The 20,774-nt window shown below is 35.0% G+C and overlaps 4 protein-coding genes across 4 annotated transcripts; 2 read left to right on the top strand and 2 right to left on the bottom strand.

Annotated features, from left to right (window-relative positions):
* Positions 1-3,119, bottom strand: LOC149380482 (inositol-3-phosphate synthase). The gene is made up of 9 exons (XM_089602593.1): positions 2,833-3,119; positions 2,666-2,734; positions 2,450-2,585; positions 2,115-2,362; positions 1,236-1,578; positions 946-1,122; positions 686-874; positions 485-547; positions 1-227 (listed from the first exon to the last, which is right to left on the bottom strand). The coding sequence occupies exons 1-9, from the start codon at positions 3,018-3,020 to the stop codon at positions 108-110; spliced, it is 1,533 nt and encodes a 510-aa protein (XP_089458719.1). The 5' UTR covers positions 3,021-3,119; the 3' UTR covers positions 1-107.
* Positions 3,120-6,808: 3,689 nt separating this feature from the next.
* Positions 6,809-8,023, top strand: LOC149380481 (RING-H2 zinc finger protein). The gene has a single exon (XM_089602261.1). It carries the CDS (start codon positions 6,960-6,962, stop codon positions 7,794-7,796), a length of 837 nt encoding a protein of 278 aa, XP_089458387.1. The 5' UTR covers positions 6,809-6,959; the 3' UTR covers positions 7,797-8,023.
* Positions 8,024-11,981: 3,958 nt separating this feature from the next.
* LOC149380480 (uncharacterized) lies at positions 11,982-15,469 on the top strand. Its single transcript, XM_089603690.1, has 8 exons — positions 11,982-12,099; positions 12,542-12,676; positions 12,760-12,807; positions 13,421-13,567; positions 13,785-14,422; positions 14,508-14,610; positions 14,687-14,874; positions 15,127-15,469. The coding sequence occupies exons 2-5, from the start codon at positions 12,552-12,554 to the stop codon at positions 13,915-13,917; spliced, it is 453 nt and encodes a 150-aa protein (XP_089459816.1). The 5' UTR covers positions 11,982-12,099; positions 12,542-12,551; the 3' UTR covers positions 13,918-14,422; positions 14,508-14,610; positions 14,687-14,874; positions 15,127-15,469.
* A 648-nt stretch (positions 15,470-16,117) lies between these two features.
* Positions 16,118-17,103, bottom strand: LOC149380479 (NDR1/HIN1-like protein 26). Its single transcript, XM_089603464.1, has one exon. It carries the CDS (start codon positions 16,998-17,000, stop codon positions 16,362-16,364), a length of 639 nt encoding a protein of 212 aa, XP_089459590.1. The 5' UTR covers positions 17,001-17,103; the 3' UTR covers positions 16,118-16,361.
* Positions 17,104-20,774: the final 3,671 nt, after the last annotated feature.

Raw genomic sequence — 20,774 nt, 5'->3', positions numbered from 1 at the left:
TAACACATAAATTTTAGATTTTATTGAACATCTTAACAGTTTACACCGGGAAAAAAAAACATGTGAATGAGAAACAATTGCAGACTAAAACAAGAGATATAAATATATCACTTGTATTCCAAGATCATGTTATTCTCTGGAGCCAAACCAACGCAAGCCCTCATGATGTTCTCCAGCATTGCCCTCTGCTTTGACAGAGCGTTCACAACTGGGGTGCCAGATGGGACCTGATTTTTGTTTTCATTTATTATATTCATTAAAAAAAACATAGTCAGGGATCTAATTCATGGACCACAATGTTGCAGGTAAAAAGTAAAAAAAAAAATAAAAAAAAAAAAAACTCATGTCCAAGTCCAAGTGTAAACCAAAAGAAGTGGTCCAATGCAATGCCACCTTTACTTTTTTGCATTTGGGTGGCCTGTGAAAACTGCTCTAAAACATGTGAAACAGTAATTTATGATAGTTAGAAAACGGGTAGACTTACAAGAGGAGCTTTTGTGAGGTAACTCAGGATGGTAGAAACAGGATGGAATGAATGATATTTTCCCTGTTTCAACAAAAAAAACATATAAACAACCGGTTACCAAGTCAATTAGCCAAAAAGATCATCGGGTTTATAATTGATTTATGTAAAGGTGTTATCAACCATACTCCACAAATATCTGTTTGTATTATTTTTGTGTACCTCAGCTTCGGATTTGAGCTGGATTCTGGTGCTGAGCTCGGCGAGGAGAACGAGATCGAGAATGATTGGAGCGGCGAGCAGAGAGTCCTCACAGGTGTTGTGCATCACAATGGTGCTCTTTCCGCCCATAAATATCTCCGATGTGTACTCGTCCATTGCTCTCTTGCTGTCCCCAACATAAGGCACATACTAAACACAAAAGAGCGTTAATTTCAACCGATATGAAATCGACAAAAAAAACGAGTGTAATTGATTAGTACCTTGATGACAATAACGTGGTCGGGATGTTCGCCGGGCTCGTACAGAATCCCGTTGCTGGCGACCATGTCGTCCACAACGTTGCTCTTTGAGATCTCCTTCGATCGGAATGTTTGTGGGGCCGAGAGATTCATCCCGTCGTTGTTCCCCAGATGGTTGTAGCTCACTATCGAAGTCGGCTGCGCAAAAAGACCCATTTACATGAATCATATTCAATGATGCACTCCGGTTTTTTTTTTTTTTTTTTTTTTTTTTTTTTCAATTGGGAATGGGAAAACTATATATTATTTACCTTGATACCGGCGCCGACAAGGAAATCTACCAACACGGATTTCATCTTGGTCTGGCCGCTCTTGAAGTCGTCTCCGCCGATCAAGCTGTTGTGCTTGATGGCCAAATCGATGAGCCCCGGGACAAAAGTGTTCTGTGGGCTTCCGTTGATGAAAGGAACGCTTTCGAGGGCACAAGCGATGGCGTACAATGTCGAAGGTGAAATCTCCGACTCGTTCTTCTCCACCGAAGCCATGAGATTCTCCATGGTGTCGTTGAGCCCGCCAATCACGTTGCTGTATCGCTCCGTGTTTGCGGTCCAAAGCACAACCACCTTGTCCACCTTGTTCTTCTCCTTGAACTCCCTGCAATTTAAAAAAGAAAAGAAAAGGAGAGATTAGCTTTTTTGTTTGCACCAAATTAAGTCCTTTCACGCTAAAGACTTGGATGGTATATCAAATCATTAACTGAAAACCTTAATAAACCTTTTTTTGAACCAAGTCTATGTGTATTTTATATCCACCCACATACTGTATAATTAATTACATTGAACATTTAAACACAAATTAGTAAGAAATTTTAACAGCTTCGATAACAAAGACCTTTTCTAGTCCTTACACAAGAGGAAAGCCCACCAAGCTAGGTCCTCGAGGGTATAAACTTTGTTACATCTCTTTATCCTACTATGTTTAAGTTCACTCATCTAAGGGGAGATATTTTTTAGACCGGTATGTTAGTTATGGTTGGGTCCAAAGAGGAATCATGATAAGGTCCCAAAGTACCAACCCCTAAGGTTCCAATGATTTCCTTATTCTAGTGTGCAATTATTCCACACCACATTCATCTAATTTGGATTGAAAAGCATATCTCATGTTTATGGAGCCAAGTTGATGAATAATACCTTATGTCCTTGATGACTTGTTGAAGTTGCTCTTTCTTGGTCCCGTTGATGACGTTGTTGGCTCGCGAGCCTTGATTGGCTGCGATGAAATCAGCGTCGTAGATCCCGGGAAGCGGAACCATGGACTCCATGTAAGGCCTGAGCTGCTTTTGGAGGTCGATGTCGAACACTTTGGCTCTCGCCATCGAATCAGCCAAGTTCATGTCGCTTATGTCCCACCCGCCAAACACAATGTCCTCCGGGTTCACCTTCAACATCGAAAAGTTCCTCAAAATCACCATCAAAACATATCTAGAAATCAAAAGAGGTAAAAAAGAAAAAGAAAATCTAGTTACCATGGGAAGGAGGCTTTTGAAAGGGGCGTAGATCTCCTCGCCATTGAAGGAACCAACTCTGATCGAAGAAGCTTGAGTGAGCGACCCAAAGTAATTGGCTTGTTGGACTTTGTCCTTCGTCGCCCATGATATACCTCTGTCAAAAATCGATAGCTACGAACGATCAAACATATTACAAAAAAATCAAAATCAAAATCTTCAATTAAATGCTCATACTCTTTGTTCGCAATGACACCACCGGTGAGAGTTGAGCCATTGTTCCCACCCCAACCAACCAGCATAACCCTGAGAATAGTAATAACAAAAATCATAAATAAATGAAAAAAATAAAATCAAATCCACAAATTGATCAACGAATCGAGATAGAAATTGAGGAGACGAACCCTAATTTAGGGACACGAGTGTTGGTTTTGAAATTGTAAGTGACGGTCTTGGGTTTGACGATCCATTGGTACGTGCCTTTGCGATTCTCGTGGACCAGCTCTGTGGTCTCGTAGTTGTACACCGACTCGATCTCTCCTTCCGTGTACGTCACGTTAGGGCTCTCGACCTTGAAATTCTCGATGAACATTTTCGAGAGAGAAAGAGAGGAATCGAAACTCAAAAAGGCAAAGGCGAAGAAGATGATGAAGAAGAAGAAGAAGAGTGGATGAATGAGTGACTGCGATACGGCGTTTGTATTTATAGAGCAAATATACTTCTTGACACCTCGCTACACGTGGCACCATCTCAAAAAGTGGGTCCCACAGCTCTTATTGGCGCTTTGCCCTGCTGGCCATGCAAAAATTATTATGACCAACAAAATTTTTAAAAATGGTTTTCTTTTTTCTCTTTTTTTCTTTCTTTTACGTAAATGAGTTGGACTTCAGATTGTGTTCTTTGCTAAAGAGGCGGCTCGACATATACGGGGCCAAGAAGTAAATTAAGGGACCTTAAAATATCATAAGTTAAAAGAATTAGAAATTATATATAACCAAATAATGATAAATTAAATCATAAAAATGAAGTTACATCTTAATAAATATTTCATAGTAGTCATATATAATCTGTATTCTAGGATAAAACTCAATTTCACAATTAAATATTAACTAGTGATCAGTTGAAAATAAGAATACGAAACCAAAATTAAAAATTATAATATAAAAAAAACAACAGAAAAAATTAGGAGATAAAGAATAATAAAGTTGAAATTACTTAATATAGATATATTTAGTATGTATATCCTTCAATATACTAATATTGTATTTATGTTTACTTTAATTATGCATAAAGTACCAAGAAAACCACAATACTATATTGACATTCATCATTAAACAAAAACTCCTTGACAGATTCGATTGTTTTAAGTTGAGAATTCCATTTAAATTAGGATATTAGAGCATCTTTAATGGTTTGGCTTAGGCTATTGCTTAGCTAAATAGTATTTTTGCCACATAGATTTTTTAGAGCTAAATAGTTAAGCAACTAGCTTAAATTAGCCAATTTGCTTAGATTTGCTTAGCTAAATCAATAGCCAATATGCAAAACAATGGTTAAGCAACTAGCTAAACATTTTTTATATTTGCAAGCAAATCCCTACAATTCTTAAGCAAGAAACCATTAAAGATGCTCTTAGTACACAACTACATATGTATAAATATAATAACTTTTTAATTTTTTTTAAGTGGGACCTAGTGAATGGTGGGGGCCTTGAGCAATTGCCCCTTTTGCCCTCCCCTTAGCCGGGCCTGCTTTGCTTTAATCATGCAGTGCAGATGGGTCCCTATTAATGGGTCCTATTATAGTAACTAATATCAATATTTATATGAGTAATTTTGTGCGGTGTACAAACCACAAAACACAATAATTTTTCTCTCTTTCTGAGACAATCGTGATGTTTCGCCAATTATTATGTGGAAAGCTCCAAGAACAATTAAGACCATATATTCATGAATTTCAATTTATAATCATGAATTTTTCACCAATTGTGTAGAAAGCTCCACGATCAGAGTTTGAGACCATATGTTTCCCCAATTATGTACACTCCATGTATTATTATTATGATTTTTTTATTATTATTATTAAATTCTCCATGTATTATTATGATTTTTATCATTATTATTATTATTATTAAATTCTCCATGTATTATTATGATTTTTTTATTATTATTATTAAATTTGAAACATGAGAGAAATCTATGGAGACTTATTTGTCATGACAAAGAGCATTAGTTTAATTACTATTTCAAATAGTTATATATCATCACTATTATTTTTAATGATATTTTTTTTTTCTTTCTCGAAGTTATATACCAATTAACATGCGCTATTGTCAATTTACGAAAGTTCCAGAAAAATGAACACGCGCGAATACTGCGGAGTGAATAACTGGATATAAAATATATAGATCTATACTAAAAAAATTCCACTGCTTCTTATAATAACAAATTTGTACTCAATAAACCTTTGATTCCAAATTTTCTATCCAGTTTGATTCCTGAAATTACATAAGATATGAATATGGGATCAGGTGGTTACGCACGAATGAAATATTAAATGCAGAGTCAATCAGAATATCTTGGTCAAATACATTATTCAAGAAATATATTCCTTAGTAAGAATCTAATTAAGATGATCTCTTCGTAGTTTGAAACATTTAATATTTGTTTAAAATAACAAATGCAAGTTTATTTGAATATTCCGAAATAAAATTTTAAAATATTAAAGAGAATCAACAAGCGAATAAAAAGCAGGCAACATTAAGCTATAATATATTTTTCAAGATATATATTTCAGACTCTCGTACATTCTATTTAGCCCCTCACATATCTTACGTACAGTTTTGATGTTAAATAATTATACAAAAAAATAGATGCTGAAACGAAATTCAAAGTTGGTAGACTCGGATCTTTAATGACACCGTTCACATATATATATATATATATATATATATATATATATATATATATATATATATATATATATATATTTCTAAAAGGAGTTATCTTCTAAATTATTGTAGTTTATAAGTTATTGTTAGAGGAGTGTAATCGTTAGTTGTCACTTTCCCTTTGACTGTCGTCTGCAATTAAGTTGTTAGCTTCCATCTTCTATGTCGTTTTTTCATTTTTGTGTCGTTTTCCATCCTTTGTATCGTTTTTCACCTTCGTGTCGTTTTCTACGTTTATATGTCGTTTTTCATTTCCGTATCGTTTATCATATTTTGTGTCGTTTTCAGTTTTTATGTCGGTTTCCATGTTAAATGTCGTTTTCATCTTCGTGTCGTTTTTAATAAGTTGTATCGTTTTCTATGTTTTTTGTCGTTTTCATCGTTTGTGTCGTTTTCGCATTCTGTGTCGTTTTTATTATTGTGCTCTCTTTTTCAGGTTCTAAGTTTTTTGCTCAAACAAGTTGTAGTATATTATCATTTATGATTTATGTTATTGGTCATGTTTAGATTAGTTTTCCTGTGCCGTTTGACTTTATAATTACTCTCGTTTCTTTACCAATATTTTTAATTGATTTTAGACAATTTTATGCAACTTTGATCAATGTTGGTTACAGTTTTAACTTATTATGTAAGTGATAAGCTCATTAAAAAAAAATTCTTAGAACTTTATAAGCATAAATATATATATATATATATATATATATATATATATATATATATATATATATATAAGAAATTTAAGGGTATATCTTTATTTTTAATTTATATTGCCTGGTTCATGAAAATATTAAGAATATATCGTTATTACAATCAAATGTGGACGTTTTATTTTTTGGAAAATACCAACAGTATTCATTTTATTTAATCGAAATGTGGAATTTATACTTTCAGTTTTCATAAATATCAAACATATTCATTCAATTTAATATAAATGAGATATATCTCTCCTAAAAATATTATATATGATAAATACTAACTTTTTCATTTCTTAAAAAAAAAAAAAAAAAAATAAAAAAAAACTTCCCAAAATACTCTTAATGAAATAACTTTTTTATTTTTTTATTTCATATATAAAAAGTTAAATTAAAAATTTTCTCTACAAAATTTAAGGATTTTTATTTACAGAGAATTTTTTTTTTAATAAAACAATAAATAAATATTTATTTTATTAAGGATATTTTGGAGAATTTAAATTATTTTTTTATAAAAAATAAATAAAAATTGTATTTTAATATAACATATTTTTAAGAAAAATAATATCATTTCTATTAAATTGAAAGATTATGTACGATATTTCTAAAAATCGAGATTAGTTGAAATTAAACAAAAAGATATTGTTGATATTTCGTCTTTATTTTTTGAGTGGTCCAAATCTTTGGATCCAAATCTGTTCACTAAAACCCAATAACCCACGACCAAAATAACTCGAATATCCTTTCTTTTTTTTTTTTCTTTTTTAATAAAAGTAAACCACTCATCTTCGTCTTCCTTTTTCGTTGTCGAATTCAGAGATGGATTCGTGTACAAGAACAACCACAACCACCACCACAACCACTGCCGTTGAAAATCGTAACTGATGACATGTCACCGCCGCAGCCAATCAGAAACATCCACGTAAGCCTCCCCACGAAACTCCCGAACTTACCGGATTTCGTCCTCACGGCAATCTCCGTCTGTTTCCCATTCTCGTCCCCAGCCAAGCCCAAGCCCAAGAACACCGCTCTCTCTTCTTCTTCCTATTCCTTCCGAATTTGCCCTCCCCGCGAGGTCAAATTTACTACCATGCCACTCCACCACCAAAACAGCCACGGCTTCGCAAACCCTAGCTCCCTCTCCGACTGGCTTCGGCCGCGGCTTCCGGCGGAGAGCTTCGCTTCGTGGGGAATCAAACCAGGTACGAAGAACGTCCACAATCTCTGGCTCGAGATCTCCGAAGGCGAAACCTCGCTCGCCGATTCGGTCCCGCCGATCCGTACCGTCCACGTCGTCACCGTCCGAATCCTCTCCGGCGACCGGAAGAGCCACCTCGTTGAGGCTCTCCAGGAGCTCTCGGACGGAACCGTTCGCCGCCGCGACAGACCGCTCTCGGAGAAGATGAAGCCGAACGAGGATTACGAATCGGCGGCGATACGCGCCGTCGCGGAGGAGCTCGGATCGGTCGCCGGAGAGGTCAGGATCGTGCCGGGATCGTATAAGAAGAAGGTTGAGGAGCGATACTCGCTGTCGTACCCTGGACTTCCGGCGAGGTACGAGCTTCACTCCGTGGAGGCCGTCGTGGAAGGCCTTCCCGACGACGAGTTTTGCACGACGGAGGAGAGCGAATACGGCAGCGATGCCGAGAGATCCGCCGTTTCGGAGGCGGTTTCGGTGAAGAAGCATTTTTGGCGATGGGTTAGTACTGAATCTGTACCGAATTGATTCCAAGGGTTTTTGTCTTTGATTACCGTACTTGATATATTGAATCAGAAAAGATGGTCATTATTTATTGATTAACAGAGTTAATACACTTATCTTATTGTATTATTTTTTGGGGATTGTAAATCGCAGAGCATTGATATAGTTGAGCTTGATTCTATTCAATTTTGGAGCTATTGTTTGTGAGGAAGATCATGTTCATTTATAACAAGTTTTGGTCTTTGTGTTGATTTTTTTTTTTTGTGCATTACAATGATTACTTGTTGAATTTTAAAGCAAAAGTTTGTTTATTTGAATAACAAGTCAGTTTAGCTATGTCAGAATTGTAAGACAAACAGAGCTTTTTCTCAACTCTGAGATCCAATGAAATGTGAAACCCACATGGTTTTCTCAGAACTAAGCACACAAATACTTGGAAGTTAACTAATAAAGAGTGTTGTAAGACAAAGGATAATCAGTGGAAAGATGACAAGGTTTAGGGATAACCATGAGATTAGTGTAGGCTATGAATTGAATGGAACAGAAGATTGTGCTTGTCAACTTCACACATAATCAAGTTAAAAAGCATTGGCCTTTTTTTATTTGTCCAAAACAGAGAGTTTTATCTGTATACTTTCCCATAATCACACCACCTTTCAAAAAAAAAAGGCCAACAACATTATGCTGTGAAGTGATGATTGAATTGACAATCAAATTACATCTTCTTTCATTTTCAACTTTAAGCTTAACAACAAAGATTACAGATTTGTAGAGTAATTGGGATCCTAATGACATAAAAGAGTATCAGCATGATCTATTCAATGACATCATCATCATCTTGTTTAGTTTGTTTTATTACAATATTATGTCCATTAGCTTTGCGCTGATTTCGCCAGGATTCCACAATTTAAATACTTTTCCTTTTTGAGACATAAATTTTTTTTTCTCCGAGATTAGGTTCTGGGAATCTTGTCAAGTCAAGCTTTGTATTGATTGATTGATGAAAGTGTGATGTGGCGGGAAGAGATAGACTTTTCTGTTAGTGTTTATCTGAGCTTTTGGCTTTCACAAAATCATAATTCATAAAAAAAGATAATTTAAAACTGAGATATCAGATTCATTTCACGGCATAAAAAAGTAACGAATCAGACCTTGATTGTTATGAATTGGCTCTCTGTTATTAACAAGCCTACGATGGTTATGGGTGATCGCTCATCTTATTATCTATTAATTGACATATCTATTAATCTAAATCATCGCTCGGACATTACGGGAAAAATTAATATGGTCTCATTTGTACTTCGCTACAAAGAATATGAATGATTCTCCCATAATGATCTCACATTAAAATTCAAAAGAATAAGAGACCTAACAAAGTATGGAACGGTTGTATGTCGCTGATCTCAATATCAATTAATATTTAGATAAAACTACATGATATTTAAAATAAAATCATAGTTAAGTTTATAAATATTACTCATTGTTAATTGATTTTGAAATAGAACTATGAACGTTCAAATTTCCTAATTGTAAATTCTTGCTTCTTGTTGTGCCTATATTTCTACTTGCCATTACATAGATTAACGTTTTCAAAACAAACAAAAAAAAAAACGAAAAGGAAAGTTTAGTTGCTGTGTTGAACAATCCTAATTTATAGGCTATAAAAGATGTAGGGTCTTGTGTTCCATGATTTCATATAAAAGAAATTAAAAAGATTCTTTTGAGTTTGCTTGTATGATCACAACTTATTTCGGTCTTTTGTATTTTCTATTCATAAATTTGAGCCATGCTTTTTGGTTGGTAGGGTCTCTTTATATAAACATTGGCCAAGTCTCAAACAAAAGTAGAGCTTTTAGAATGGTAAAGCTAAGAGATGTTTTGTAATTATATGTGATTTCCAGTCTGGTGTTTTGACCTTTTGACCCAGATAGAAAATAAAGAGCAGTAAATTGTTTGTTTTCTTTGAAGACTGTAACAATTCAAGATCTTTCTTAGCTATATAGTCTCATAGTCATTTTGTGGGGACATTTTCGGGTACCAAACGGCTGGCTTTTTTTTTTATTATTATAAGATCATCAGAAAGTTCATCTACTTTTGAAATTTGTGGCGCTAGTTTTTTTTTTTTTTTTTTTTTTTCATGTTCATTTTTCAACAAACAAAAGAAAATCATTTCTCAAGTTGTTGAAGAAAGAAAAGTATTTGATATGGTAATAACTTGGCTCTTTCTCTCCTGCAGATTATTATTATTCGTGCAAAAGTAAATATGAGGCCAAAAATAAATAGAATATTTCAAGTATATTCAGATTTGTTTATTTTAATTAAGTATATTCAGATTCATACAGAGTTTATACATATAATATATACATGTATTGTTACTCATATAGTCATATTACATAAGTCCGAGAACATACTCGGCTCCGAGAATAAAAGAGATCCAATACTAACTCCGAATCATGTAGGTCCGAGGGTTCATGAAAGTTAAAGAACTATTCGTTCATAAGTAAAAAAACGAACATTATCAGACATGATTTCGGAGATAAGAGAAAACGATAAGTCAAAAACTAGTCAAAGCAAGTTAAACACGTTCACATAATTAAGAATAAAAACAAAACGCTCACCTCGACAGTTATACCGAGCACACGAGGAATAATCACCCACTACACACGTTATGGGAGCGGTTACTTGATAACTGTCAAGGACGTGGGACTGATCACCTCACGTACTCGACCCAAAACGTTTATAAATAGAAGAGGAGCTCGATGAAGAAGAATTGTTCGTTTTTTCACACATAAGTCACAGGCTTGAAGTCTCGTCTATCGTTCATCACTTTTTTACTAGATTCGTCTATACAATAATTTTGCTTGAATACTCAGAGTTATCGAGACCTCTTTGTAAAGTATTTGTTTTACTAATTTTATGTCAACATGAATATTCACCCTTACTTTACTACGTGAATATACAAAAGAATCAAACAGTAATTAGCACGATAAAATATTGGCGCTATGAAATTCCATGATTAACTTCAAAGGGTCAAGGATTGAATTGTAATAAAATTGTATTAAGACTTAAGAGATGCCATTGCCTTAAAGCAACCAAATTTGGCTACTCACTCATTCAGTGTGCGTGTATATATATATATACAGCCAATAAAAATTGAAAGTGAAACAACTTTATCTTCAGATTTTTTTTAAGTATATTTCAAATATATTCACATTTATTTTAGACAAGTATATTCAGATTCATACAGAGTTTATACATATATTATGTATCTGTTTATTCACCTTTATGAATATACAAAAAAATCCAACAGTGAATTAGCATGATAAAATATTGGCAATGAAATTCCATAACAACTTCGAAGGGTCAAGGATTGAATTCTATGTTAAGAGATTCCTTGCCATAAAGCAACCAAATTTGTCTACTCACTTCTTCAAATTATATATATATATATATATATATATATATATATATCTATAACATAGATAATAAAGAGCAAGGCTACTTCCAACTTTTCTCCATGGACCGACAAGTGGCTCTTCGTATGGACGACACGTGGCTGTGTTCAAATAAAATATCCTATTTCCCTTGCTCGTGACCTTCCGACTTACCTCTCTCTCCCGACCTTCCGACTTCTTCTTTCTATGACGAGACCAACATATTTTCCTTACAAAAAGAGAGAAAAATATCGGGGGCTTGCTAAAACACACACACCCAGTGTTGCACAGGTTCTCTCTCGCTCCGTCTCTCTATCTCTCTCATATTCATATCAGAATCAATCGTATTAAAGAAATGAGAATGTGACTCTCTGTGCATGCGTATAAATTTAAGTATTCATTGAGGGTTATGATCTTACGGATGTATCTAGGGATTCGATTTCATTTTGGTGATTGGAAATGCAAAATTATGATTTGAGTATCGATTAGCTGTGGGTGTAAGACCTGAGATTATTTTCTGGGCTGAGATTTGAATGACTAAGGTTATAACTTCTATTTGACGATGTTATTTGTGTGTATTGGGGTTTTGATATTCTACGGTGAATATTGGTTTTTTTTTTTTTGCTATTTATTTCTAATCTATAACATAGATAATAAAGAGCAAGGCTACTTCCAACTTTTCTCCATGGACCGACAAGTGGCTCTTCGTATGGACGACACGTGGCTGTGTTCAAATAAAATATCCTATTTCCCTTGCTCGTGACCTTCCGACTTACCTCTCTCTCCCGACCTTCCGACTTCTTCTTTCTATGACGAGACCAACATATTTTCCTTACAAAAAGAGAGAAAAATATCGGGGGCTTGCTAAAACACACACACCCAGTGTTGCACAGGTTCTCTCTCGCTCTGTCTCTCTATCTCTCTCATATTCATATCAGAATCAATCGTATTAAAGAAATGAGAATGTGACTCTCTGTGCATGCGTATAAATTTAAGTATTCATTGAGGGTTATGATCTTACGGATGTATCTAGGGATTCGATTTCATTTTGGTGATTGGAAATGCAAAATTATGATTTGAGTATCGATTAGCTGTGGGTGTAAGACCTGAGATTATTTTTTGGGCTGAGATTTGAATGACTAAGGTTATAACTTCTATTTGACGATGTTATTTGTGTGTATTGGGGTTTTGATATTCTACGGTGAATATTGGTTTTTTTTTTTTTTGCTATTTATTTCTACGTAAAATTTTGACAATACGGTGAAGTAAGAATTAAAGCATAAATGGGTTTCAGTAATTGATTTTTATTTGATGGGCTTGTTTAATTGCTGATAGGTTATTGGAGATGGAGAGTGGTCGTTTGGATTATGTGAAGAAGAAAGTGGAGTGTTTAGTTGCCCTTCCGGGAAGAATCCAATGCACACCTATCTCTACTAGAGATTTCAACATTCAAGTTAAAATAATTGATGGGTCTTTTCCCTCTCTTTGTTCTTTTACATTCATATTTGGCTACCCATTTGTTGTTGATGGATTGGATTTGTATTCTTTGACAGATTGCTCTATTTTGATTGGGTGACTCCATCTCCAATTTATCTGTCTTGGTGAGTTTTTTCATAAATATATAATATATTATCCAAGACAGAATAAGTGCTCATAATTGGTAATATAATAAGAAGTTGTGGTTTAGCAGTCTATTTTTAGTCTATAGACCTTGTGGTTCGGCAGTATATTTTTATAGTACATAAACTTAGGATGTAAATCTTAAGTCTTGTTTTTCTCAAAAGTAGTGTTATGCCATTGGAGCTAAAGATCTGATTCCCGGCTCTTCCCCGGATTAAAATTTATCGTGGGCTTCGACTTGGGCTGTGCTCTCGTCACAGGATATCCATGTATGTCGTTTTATACATCTGCGGTCCTTTTGAGCACCACTAGATCAAGAAAAACACAGCCAAACGATCAATGCACGTAGAATACGCACATGCTTGTTAAATGAGAGAAGAAAAAAAACATTTAACTCCTCAATAAGTGCTGCTCCGATTGTTAATGCATCCATTGATTCTCTATAGTTAAGACTACATGTTCTTCTACTGAAATACTTTCTCATGATTTTAGTTGTCACGAGGTAATTTTATTTGCCTTCCAATAGATTTCTCTTATCCTAATATATGAGACTTTTGTGTGACCCTGATGATGCAAGTTACAGTTTTATAGCAGTGCAGTTCTCGGTATTGCTTGCATGGACGAAATAACTGAAGTTGAGAAGAAAAAGAAATTCAACCAATGTCTAATGTTCCTTCTATGTTCGACCATACCTGATTTTGTGGGCTTTTATATAATCATTCCAAGGGATCCCTCAAACAGGTATTTGTTTGTTGTTGGCTTACAACGTCGTCTTTTAATTTATTGATTTATTATTTCTTTTTTATCAGCACTGCAAACACTATTTTCAGTTTCACAAGCAAGTCACGTTCTGGTTCCAAAACAGACGAACTCAAATGAAGGTAAAAACCCATTTAGTCTATAACAATTGATGAATATTTGTGATTATAATTCATTTTTTTTAGACTCAATTGGAGAGGCATGAGAACATAATCCTGAGGCAAGAGAACGACAAGCTCCGAGCTGAGAACAACATGATCAAAGACGCGATCTCGAGCCCGATGTGCAACCAGTGCGGCGGGCCCACGATCCCGGACCAGATATCGTTCTAGGAGCACGAGATAAGGATCAACAATGCACGGCTCAGAGAAGTGCTCAACCGGATCTGCGCTCTCGCCACCAAGTTCCTCGGCCCGCCTCTCTCTCTTCCATGGCTGCCCTGATCCCTCTCCCGAGCCCCAACAACGGCTTTGGCTCGGGCTTCTGCTCGATGGACAATATGGGCCTCGATGGGCTCTCCTTCGGCCCGCCCTCCATGATCAAGTCCTCTCATCCTCCGACGATGCTCGGGATGGGTTCGAACAACGAGATTCAGTTCGAGCGGTCCGGGCTCATCGACCTCGCTCTGGCAGCCATGGACGAGTTCATGAAGATGGCTCAGGCTGATTCCCCGCTCTAGACCAAGGCAACAGAGAGTCGCTTAACTTCGACGAGTACGTCAGATCGTTCCCTCCTTGCATCGGCCCCAAACCCGGGAACTACGTGTCCGAGGCCACCAGAGACACGTCCCTTGTGACCATCAACAACTTGACCCACGTCGACACGCTCATGGACACGGTACTATAGCCATAATAACTATACACGAATCCCGTTCACATTTTTTTCCGTTTCCGATACGATATTGATCTTTGTATATTATTAGAAATCGATGGACGGAGATGTTTCCGTGCTTGATGGCTAGGGCCGCCACGGTCGAGATAATATCCACCGGGATGGGCGGGACCCAAAACAGATCGCTCCAAGTGGTATGTGTACAATTATTACTATCATTATTGTTTTGAATATTAATATTAATAATTATTATTGCTGTGCGGACTTAAGATGCAAGCGGAGCTTCAAGTTCTGTCGCCGTTGGTGCCAGTTCGAGCGGTGAAGTTTCTACGGTTGTGAAGCAACACGCGGAGGGCGTGTGGGCCGTGGTCGACGTCTCGGTCGGGATGAGCCACGACTCTTCGAGGAGGCTTCCCTCGGGTTGTGTCATCCAAGACATGCCCGATGGCGCATCCAAGGTACTACTCAAAATCATTTCATGAATTGGTTTTGAGAAGTTTCATGTTATACATATACATATATGTATGTGTAGTAATTGGTGACTATCAGCATATTTCATCAATTTCAAGGGTAATTTGGTAAAAATGAGCATACTTTTAGAATTTATTTAACTGGACATAAAAACCGAATTCGACGTATTATTAAACATATGGCAATCACGTTTTTTTTAACTTTAATTGTCTATTTACTTTATTCTGCCATTGCTGCAGCTGAACCAAAGGAAACACGAGGTATAGTTCCTTCCCTTTCAGACACTAACAACGCTATAGTGTCTTTTCAAGCGCCTTGACGGGTAAAAAAGATGAAACCATTCAAGCTGCCACCAACAAAGATAAAGTACATATTCCACCATCAGGCTTCCGAAGTAGATGAAAACACCAGACTAAAGAAGAAGCCAATTTCGTAAAAATCCTAACCGGTGTGGATGTTAGCCTACTCCTTTTTGTTCAAAAAGACTCACATTTTCTATGATAACGAGCTTTTAGAATGCACCCTTTTGATTTTGGATCCTTGGTGTCTAGCTATTTTGAATCTTGTAATTATAAGAAATCAGGAAAAAGGTTGTAAGGGCTGTACATTTTGTCTCCACTTCACTAACAAAGTGAAGAAATTTTCCTTTAGCTTTTGTGTCTTGGTTGTAAATTTTCTATCAAATATTGTGGTAATTATTTTGTTTATGACCTTCAACCATCTCGTTGGTGAAATCCAATGAACTTTGTTAACTCCAAAGGCAAGTATTGACTTGTAGCTTTTTAGAACTTGGCTAAATGAACAAAATGAAACACCTTTTTGTTATGATTTTGTACAACAAACTATGAAATTTATGGGATTCATATACAAAATATAGCGGAGCAAGAGGATTGACAAATTTATATTTCGTTCATTAGTTCATTTTATACTTCAACAATAATAACAATACACACTAGTACAAAAAACAGCATTGGGTGCGACTTTTTTCGCACCTGAAAGCGAAAAGTCGCACCCAAAAGTCATCCGCACCGAAAAACTATATATGTAGTAGGTACATTTACTTTTATTAACTTACTTACTTAAAATATTATAAATACTATAAATTACTCGTGCGAAGCGCGTTGCTTCGACTAGTATATATATATATATATATATATATATATATATAGCCAATAAAAATTGAAAGTGAAACAACCCTTATCCTCCTACTCATCACATTCACATGCAACGCAGCAAAAAAAAAAAAAAAAAAAAAAAAAAAAAAAAAAAAAAAAAAAAAAAAAAAAGAACTCTTAAAGATTCACAACAAGAAAAGCACTTCATTTATTCACTCATTTTGATTTTAATATATTCAAAAATACATATGTAATTGTTAACCTTTGATTGCTACATATATCTCCTAATAAACCGAACAAACTAATTATTATTATTATTAATTACAAAAAAAAAAATAATACCCATAGGTGTTTAAAGTTTAAACAGAGGTAGAGCAGTGAGTGGCTTCGGCGGTAGAAACCGGCCCACTGGGCAGATTGGGCCCAAAAGCCATCACACCAACACAATTCACGGTCAATCTGAACCGTCCAGAGACCCAACTCCCAACTCTCCATCTGATCCGTCCATTCACCCTCACCCCCAGAGTCAGCCTCCCGACCGTCTGATCTCGCCCCACCTCGTACCCAAACGACGGCGCCACAGGCAATCCCGTCCCCGCGAGGCTGACCGACAGCAGATTGGTCTCCACGTGTCCCTGGTAGAATGGAGGCACGGAAGAGTAGAGCGTGATGGGCTGGGCCTTGTAGGAGGCGTAAACTTGAAGCTGGTCGTAGTAGATCCCCACCCTCTGGTTGGGGTTTTTGGAGGATAAGGTCAGTTGCACCGAAGAGTTTATGAGATTGGCCTCCGATTGGTAGTTGAGTTGGAATATGTCGGCTTGTCTCAGCGAGAACTCGGGTTTCGTCGGATGGAGGATCACCCACACAAGGAGTATTAAGCATAGGATTATGGTCAACAGCGTTGACCCCGCGAAGACCAGCCTCTTATATGTCTTCCCTACTTCCACTCTCTGCTTGTTACCGCAGTGTTTCGGAGATTTTTCTGTTAGCACAGACATATTGTTTTGTATGTATATGTTCAAGCCAATCAATTATTTTTTTATTATAATATATGGAAGAAGAAGAAGAAGAATGAATAAAGGAAAGTTTACGAGAGGTTCAGGAAATGAGGTTTATGGGTGTCCATGTTGGCTATTTATAAAGGCTATGCCATGCAATAATTGCAAGGAAATAATAACATGATGACAAAAATAAAGCATTACATTTCTTATAAAAAAAAATATTAGACAAAATAACTCTTCTAAATTAGTTGATTATGAAAAATAGCAAGTATCTTAATTTCTTTAAGAAAATTAGGGGAAAATATTAAAATTTGACACTATTTATATAAAATAAATATTGATGTTGTAGATAAAATAGATAGTTACATTTTTATAGAAACTTATATATCCATTTTAGTTACACCTAGCACTTGCCATTTTTTAAAAAATTGATTTTAGCCATTTTATTATTTTTAGCCAGATCTTAACTATTTTACAAAATTATTATTCCAATTTTCTATTGATATAAGTACCCTTATTATTACTATTACGGTCGCAAAGCTGTTATAATATACGATTGCTTGAAGATATGAAACTTTTGGAAAGTGGTTTAATTAGTAATTAAAGATAAATGCGTGGTTAAATTAATAATTTAGTTATATAGATACATGCATATGTATGTTGATTAGTTAGCTTGCATGATATGTGATTATGAGACATTGCTTCAAATCATGTCTTTTAAAATGCAATAATACAATCTTTGTCTCAAAGGGGGTTGTTGTGACTTGCAAAAAGAGAGAGGGCAATTGCGAGGTGGGACGATATTAGCCTTTTTTTTCTAAAAAGCAAATAATAAGGTTGATACACGTTTGAGTTCATGTCATTTGAAATGACTCGCAATTGCGAAGAAAAAGATAGTGGTGTAGAATTAGTGGGATTAAAGTGCGTTAACCCCTTCTAGGTTAATTGATTAATTAACAAAGCCTATCTTTGATCTAATGATTGAAGTTAAGACAATTTTTCAATGCCTTAGTGCTTATAGTTATCATCTTTTAGAGGAATTTCGGAGAAATACCAACTCTTTATAAACCCCTCTAGAAAATATATTTGCACAGAAAAAAAAAACCCAATCCAAGAGTAGTGATCATACATAAATCAATATGAATATTTGTTGAGTATATATATGGATTGAGATCTCTCACTTTCAACGTAGTTCCGTTTTGCACTCCACGCATGCAATTAGTGCTCTAGTGGAAGTGTGGCCAAAATATGAACCATGATGTTCAATTCAACACACGCTCTTGAAATGAAGTTTGTGAGCCAAAAAAGTGTACACGTGGCGAAACACGTGGGACCGCCCATAATACGGTGGGACCAAAATGTCTTTCCCTATAAACATATTATGAATATGCATTGGAGACTGACTTTTGCTGATTTTTTTTTTTGTGATGGCCAACACAAAAAGGCTCTATAAAGATTCATTTTTTTCGCTATTTGGTTTATTTATTTATTAATATTTAAACAACATGCATGCTTTTGTATCATAGAAGATATATATATTTCTTGTATATCTTAGCCTGAGTCAGAGATAATGACAACACTTTTGTATGGAATGAAAGTATAGCCACCCAATATTGGCGTGTGATTTGTCCTAGGTCTAGTACTATTAGTGGTGACTGGTAGTCTTTAAAAAATAATAATTTAGTGAGGTTGTGCCTTCAATATTTCGGGAAAATCTTTTTTTTTTTCCTAGATCTATTGGAGTAAGATTAAATCACTAATACAATTTAAAAAATATATATATATATATAGTATATTTTAGAACAGTAGATTTAATCCTAAATTACTAGACTCGTCTCCTAATAAACCAAAAAAACACACTCAACCTGACAATCAACAAAGAATAAGACTATCTAATTTTTCAGTTGGCCATTAATCAGCATTTAGTACACCGTAACTCATATATTAAGATGTGAATGTGTGATTGTTTCATACTTAGTTAGTATAGCAATGACTGTTCGAGTGATGTGACAAGTGCTTGCTTGTATTAAAAAAAAAATAGAAAAACGTAAATATGAATGTTATAGAAATGTGTACTTGTTGGAGCTTAGTGAGCTGCGAAACAAAAGAAAGACTCCAAAAGGAAACACAGGCGAGAGATGAGAATCCGTTGCAGATGAAGAAAAAAAGATAATAATAATAAACTCACTTTACAACGAACCACCCGGAAAATATCATTGAAATGTCTTATGTAGCCATTACCTTAAAGGTTAAGAAAATGGCATCAACGGTTCAAATTTCGAAGTCACATTAAGCCTCGAATCTCAGCCCTTGAATTTGTATACCAAGAAATTAAGAAAGTATTTTGAGGATAAAAATGAACTAAGGTGTGGCTTGTTCTACATATATGTCTCCATCTTAAGAGAATATTATGGTGCATAATAGAAAAAGACAGAGTCTCTCTTTTTTATTTTCTTTTTCTTTTCCCTTTTCAGTTTTTGAGGAGGGGTCCTCAAATTAGTGATTGCTCATCTTTAATTTCTTTCTCGCTTTTTTATAATTTTCCCGTAGAGCCAAAACACTCTCTCTTTTTCGTATTATATTATAAGAAAAGATCTTAGTCTTTTGCCCATTCCTTAGTTTTTATTCAAAATAAGCATGTGACCACGGTGCCAATGAAAGCGACAGTTTAATGATTTGTTTCCACTTCATTCATATAATTAGAATTAGGCCAAACTCTGTTCCGTAAATGAATAATGAGCAATGATCTAAATCTTTTTGGCAAAAGAGTACAAATAAACGACAATAATTGGTGTAGTTTCGTGTGCAAGTCCTTCACGTACGTACATACAAATCTTGCGGTGAGTTTGGTTAGTATTAATCCTAAAAACTTTATGTTACAATGTTCAGTGAATGGGGGATAGTAGATATTTCGGTAGCATAGAGCACAACAGGTTCATGTATAGAGATTAATAGTCTAATATTTTATAGTTTATTTATTATTCCCTTTACATTATTATTTAATAAATTATGTACAATTTAAGAATATTGAAAAATATAATTAATTATATTTAAATAAATCAAACATAGATACAAGTCATACAACGTTATTTTTCATTTGTCATAAAGTTTATCTTATCAAATATCCTTTATTCGAGATCTTGATGATTTGGTTTAGTTTAGAACATTTTTCCTCGTGTAAAAAGATAAATTAATTACATATGTTTGATTTTTTAATCAGAAACAACTATGCGCTATTGAATCTCTACTAAAAATGAACATGAAATATAAATGGCAATCATATGTAGAAAATATACAAAGATTTGAATCATGAATTAGATTTTGAGCAAAACGAAATTACTCGACGGATTGTTGTTCAACTTAGTTGATAGAACTACTTGTTGAACTACTGATTGTTTTTAGCACGATTAAATAAATCAACAATCAAACAAACAAACAATCATAAAGAAATAAAAGATACAAAGATTTGGTAATTATGTTTAGTGATAAATCACCTACTCAGAGAGACTGCTACGTATGGTGGGGAAAAACGATCTACTATCTCAATAAGCAAAGGTACATGACTTAAGTTTGCATACTCTCTCTCGAACACATTGCTTATTTAACTTCTTCAATGAATAACAATCTAAGTTCTCCTCGGATACAGATGGCATGTCGGATCTCTTTTAGGCGAATTTCCAACACAACCACTTTTACGGCTGTTACGAGTGGATCCAACCAGTGGAGAACTAAGTGCCGATAGATTTAGGTGTTGACATGGTTTTTCAATTA

The sequence above is a fragment of the Urtica dioica genome, chromosome 12 (assembly GCF_054948205.1).
Source record: "Urtica dioica subsp. dioica isolate 48M chromosome 12, U.dioica_male_clone48M_v1_H2, whole genome shotgun sequence".
Classification (NCBI taxonomy): Eukaryota; Viridiplantae; Streptophyta; class Magnoliopsida; order Rosales; family Urticaceae; genus Urtica; species Urtica dioica.
Note: the sequence above shows the minus strand (reverse complement) of the source record. Positions and strands in the feature narration are given on the sequence as shown.

Bases quoted from the DNA above. Each gene is read 5' to 3' on its own strand.
- LOC149380479 (XM_089603464.1), bottom strand. From the start codon at position 17,000: ATGTCTGTGCTAACAGAAAAATCTCCGAAACACTGCGGTAACAAGCAG.
- LOC149380480 (XM_089603690.1), top strand. From the start codon at position 12,552: ATGGAGAGTGGTCGTTTGGATTATGTGAAGAAGAAAGTGGAGTGTTTA. The intron at 12,677-12,759 runs GTCTTTTCCCTC...ATTCTTTGACAG, and splicing joins CAAGTTAAAATAATTGATGG to ATTGCTCTATTTTGATTGGG. The intron at 13,568-13,784 runs GTATTTGTTTGT...TCAATTGGAGAG, and splicing joins CCAAGGGATCCCTCAAACAG to GCATGAGAACATAATCCTGA.
- LOC149380481 (XM_089602261.1), top strand. From the start codon at position 6,960: ATGTCACCGCCGCAGCCAATCAGAAACATCCACGTAAGCCTCCCCACG.
- LOC149380482 (XM_089602593.1), bottom strand. From the start codon at position 3,020: ATGTTCATCGAGAATTTCAAGGTCGAGAGCCCTAACGTGACGTACACG. The intron at 875-945 runs GTACTAATCAAT...TTTTGTGTTTAG, and splicing joins ACCACGTTATTGTCATCAAG to TATGTGCCTTATGTTGGGGA. The intron at 548-685 runs GTACACAAAAAT...TTGTTGAAACAG, and splicing joins AGCTCAAATCCGAAGCTGAG to GGAAAATATCATTCATTCCA.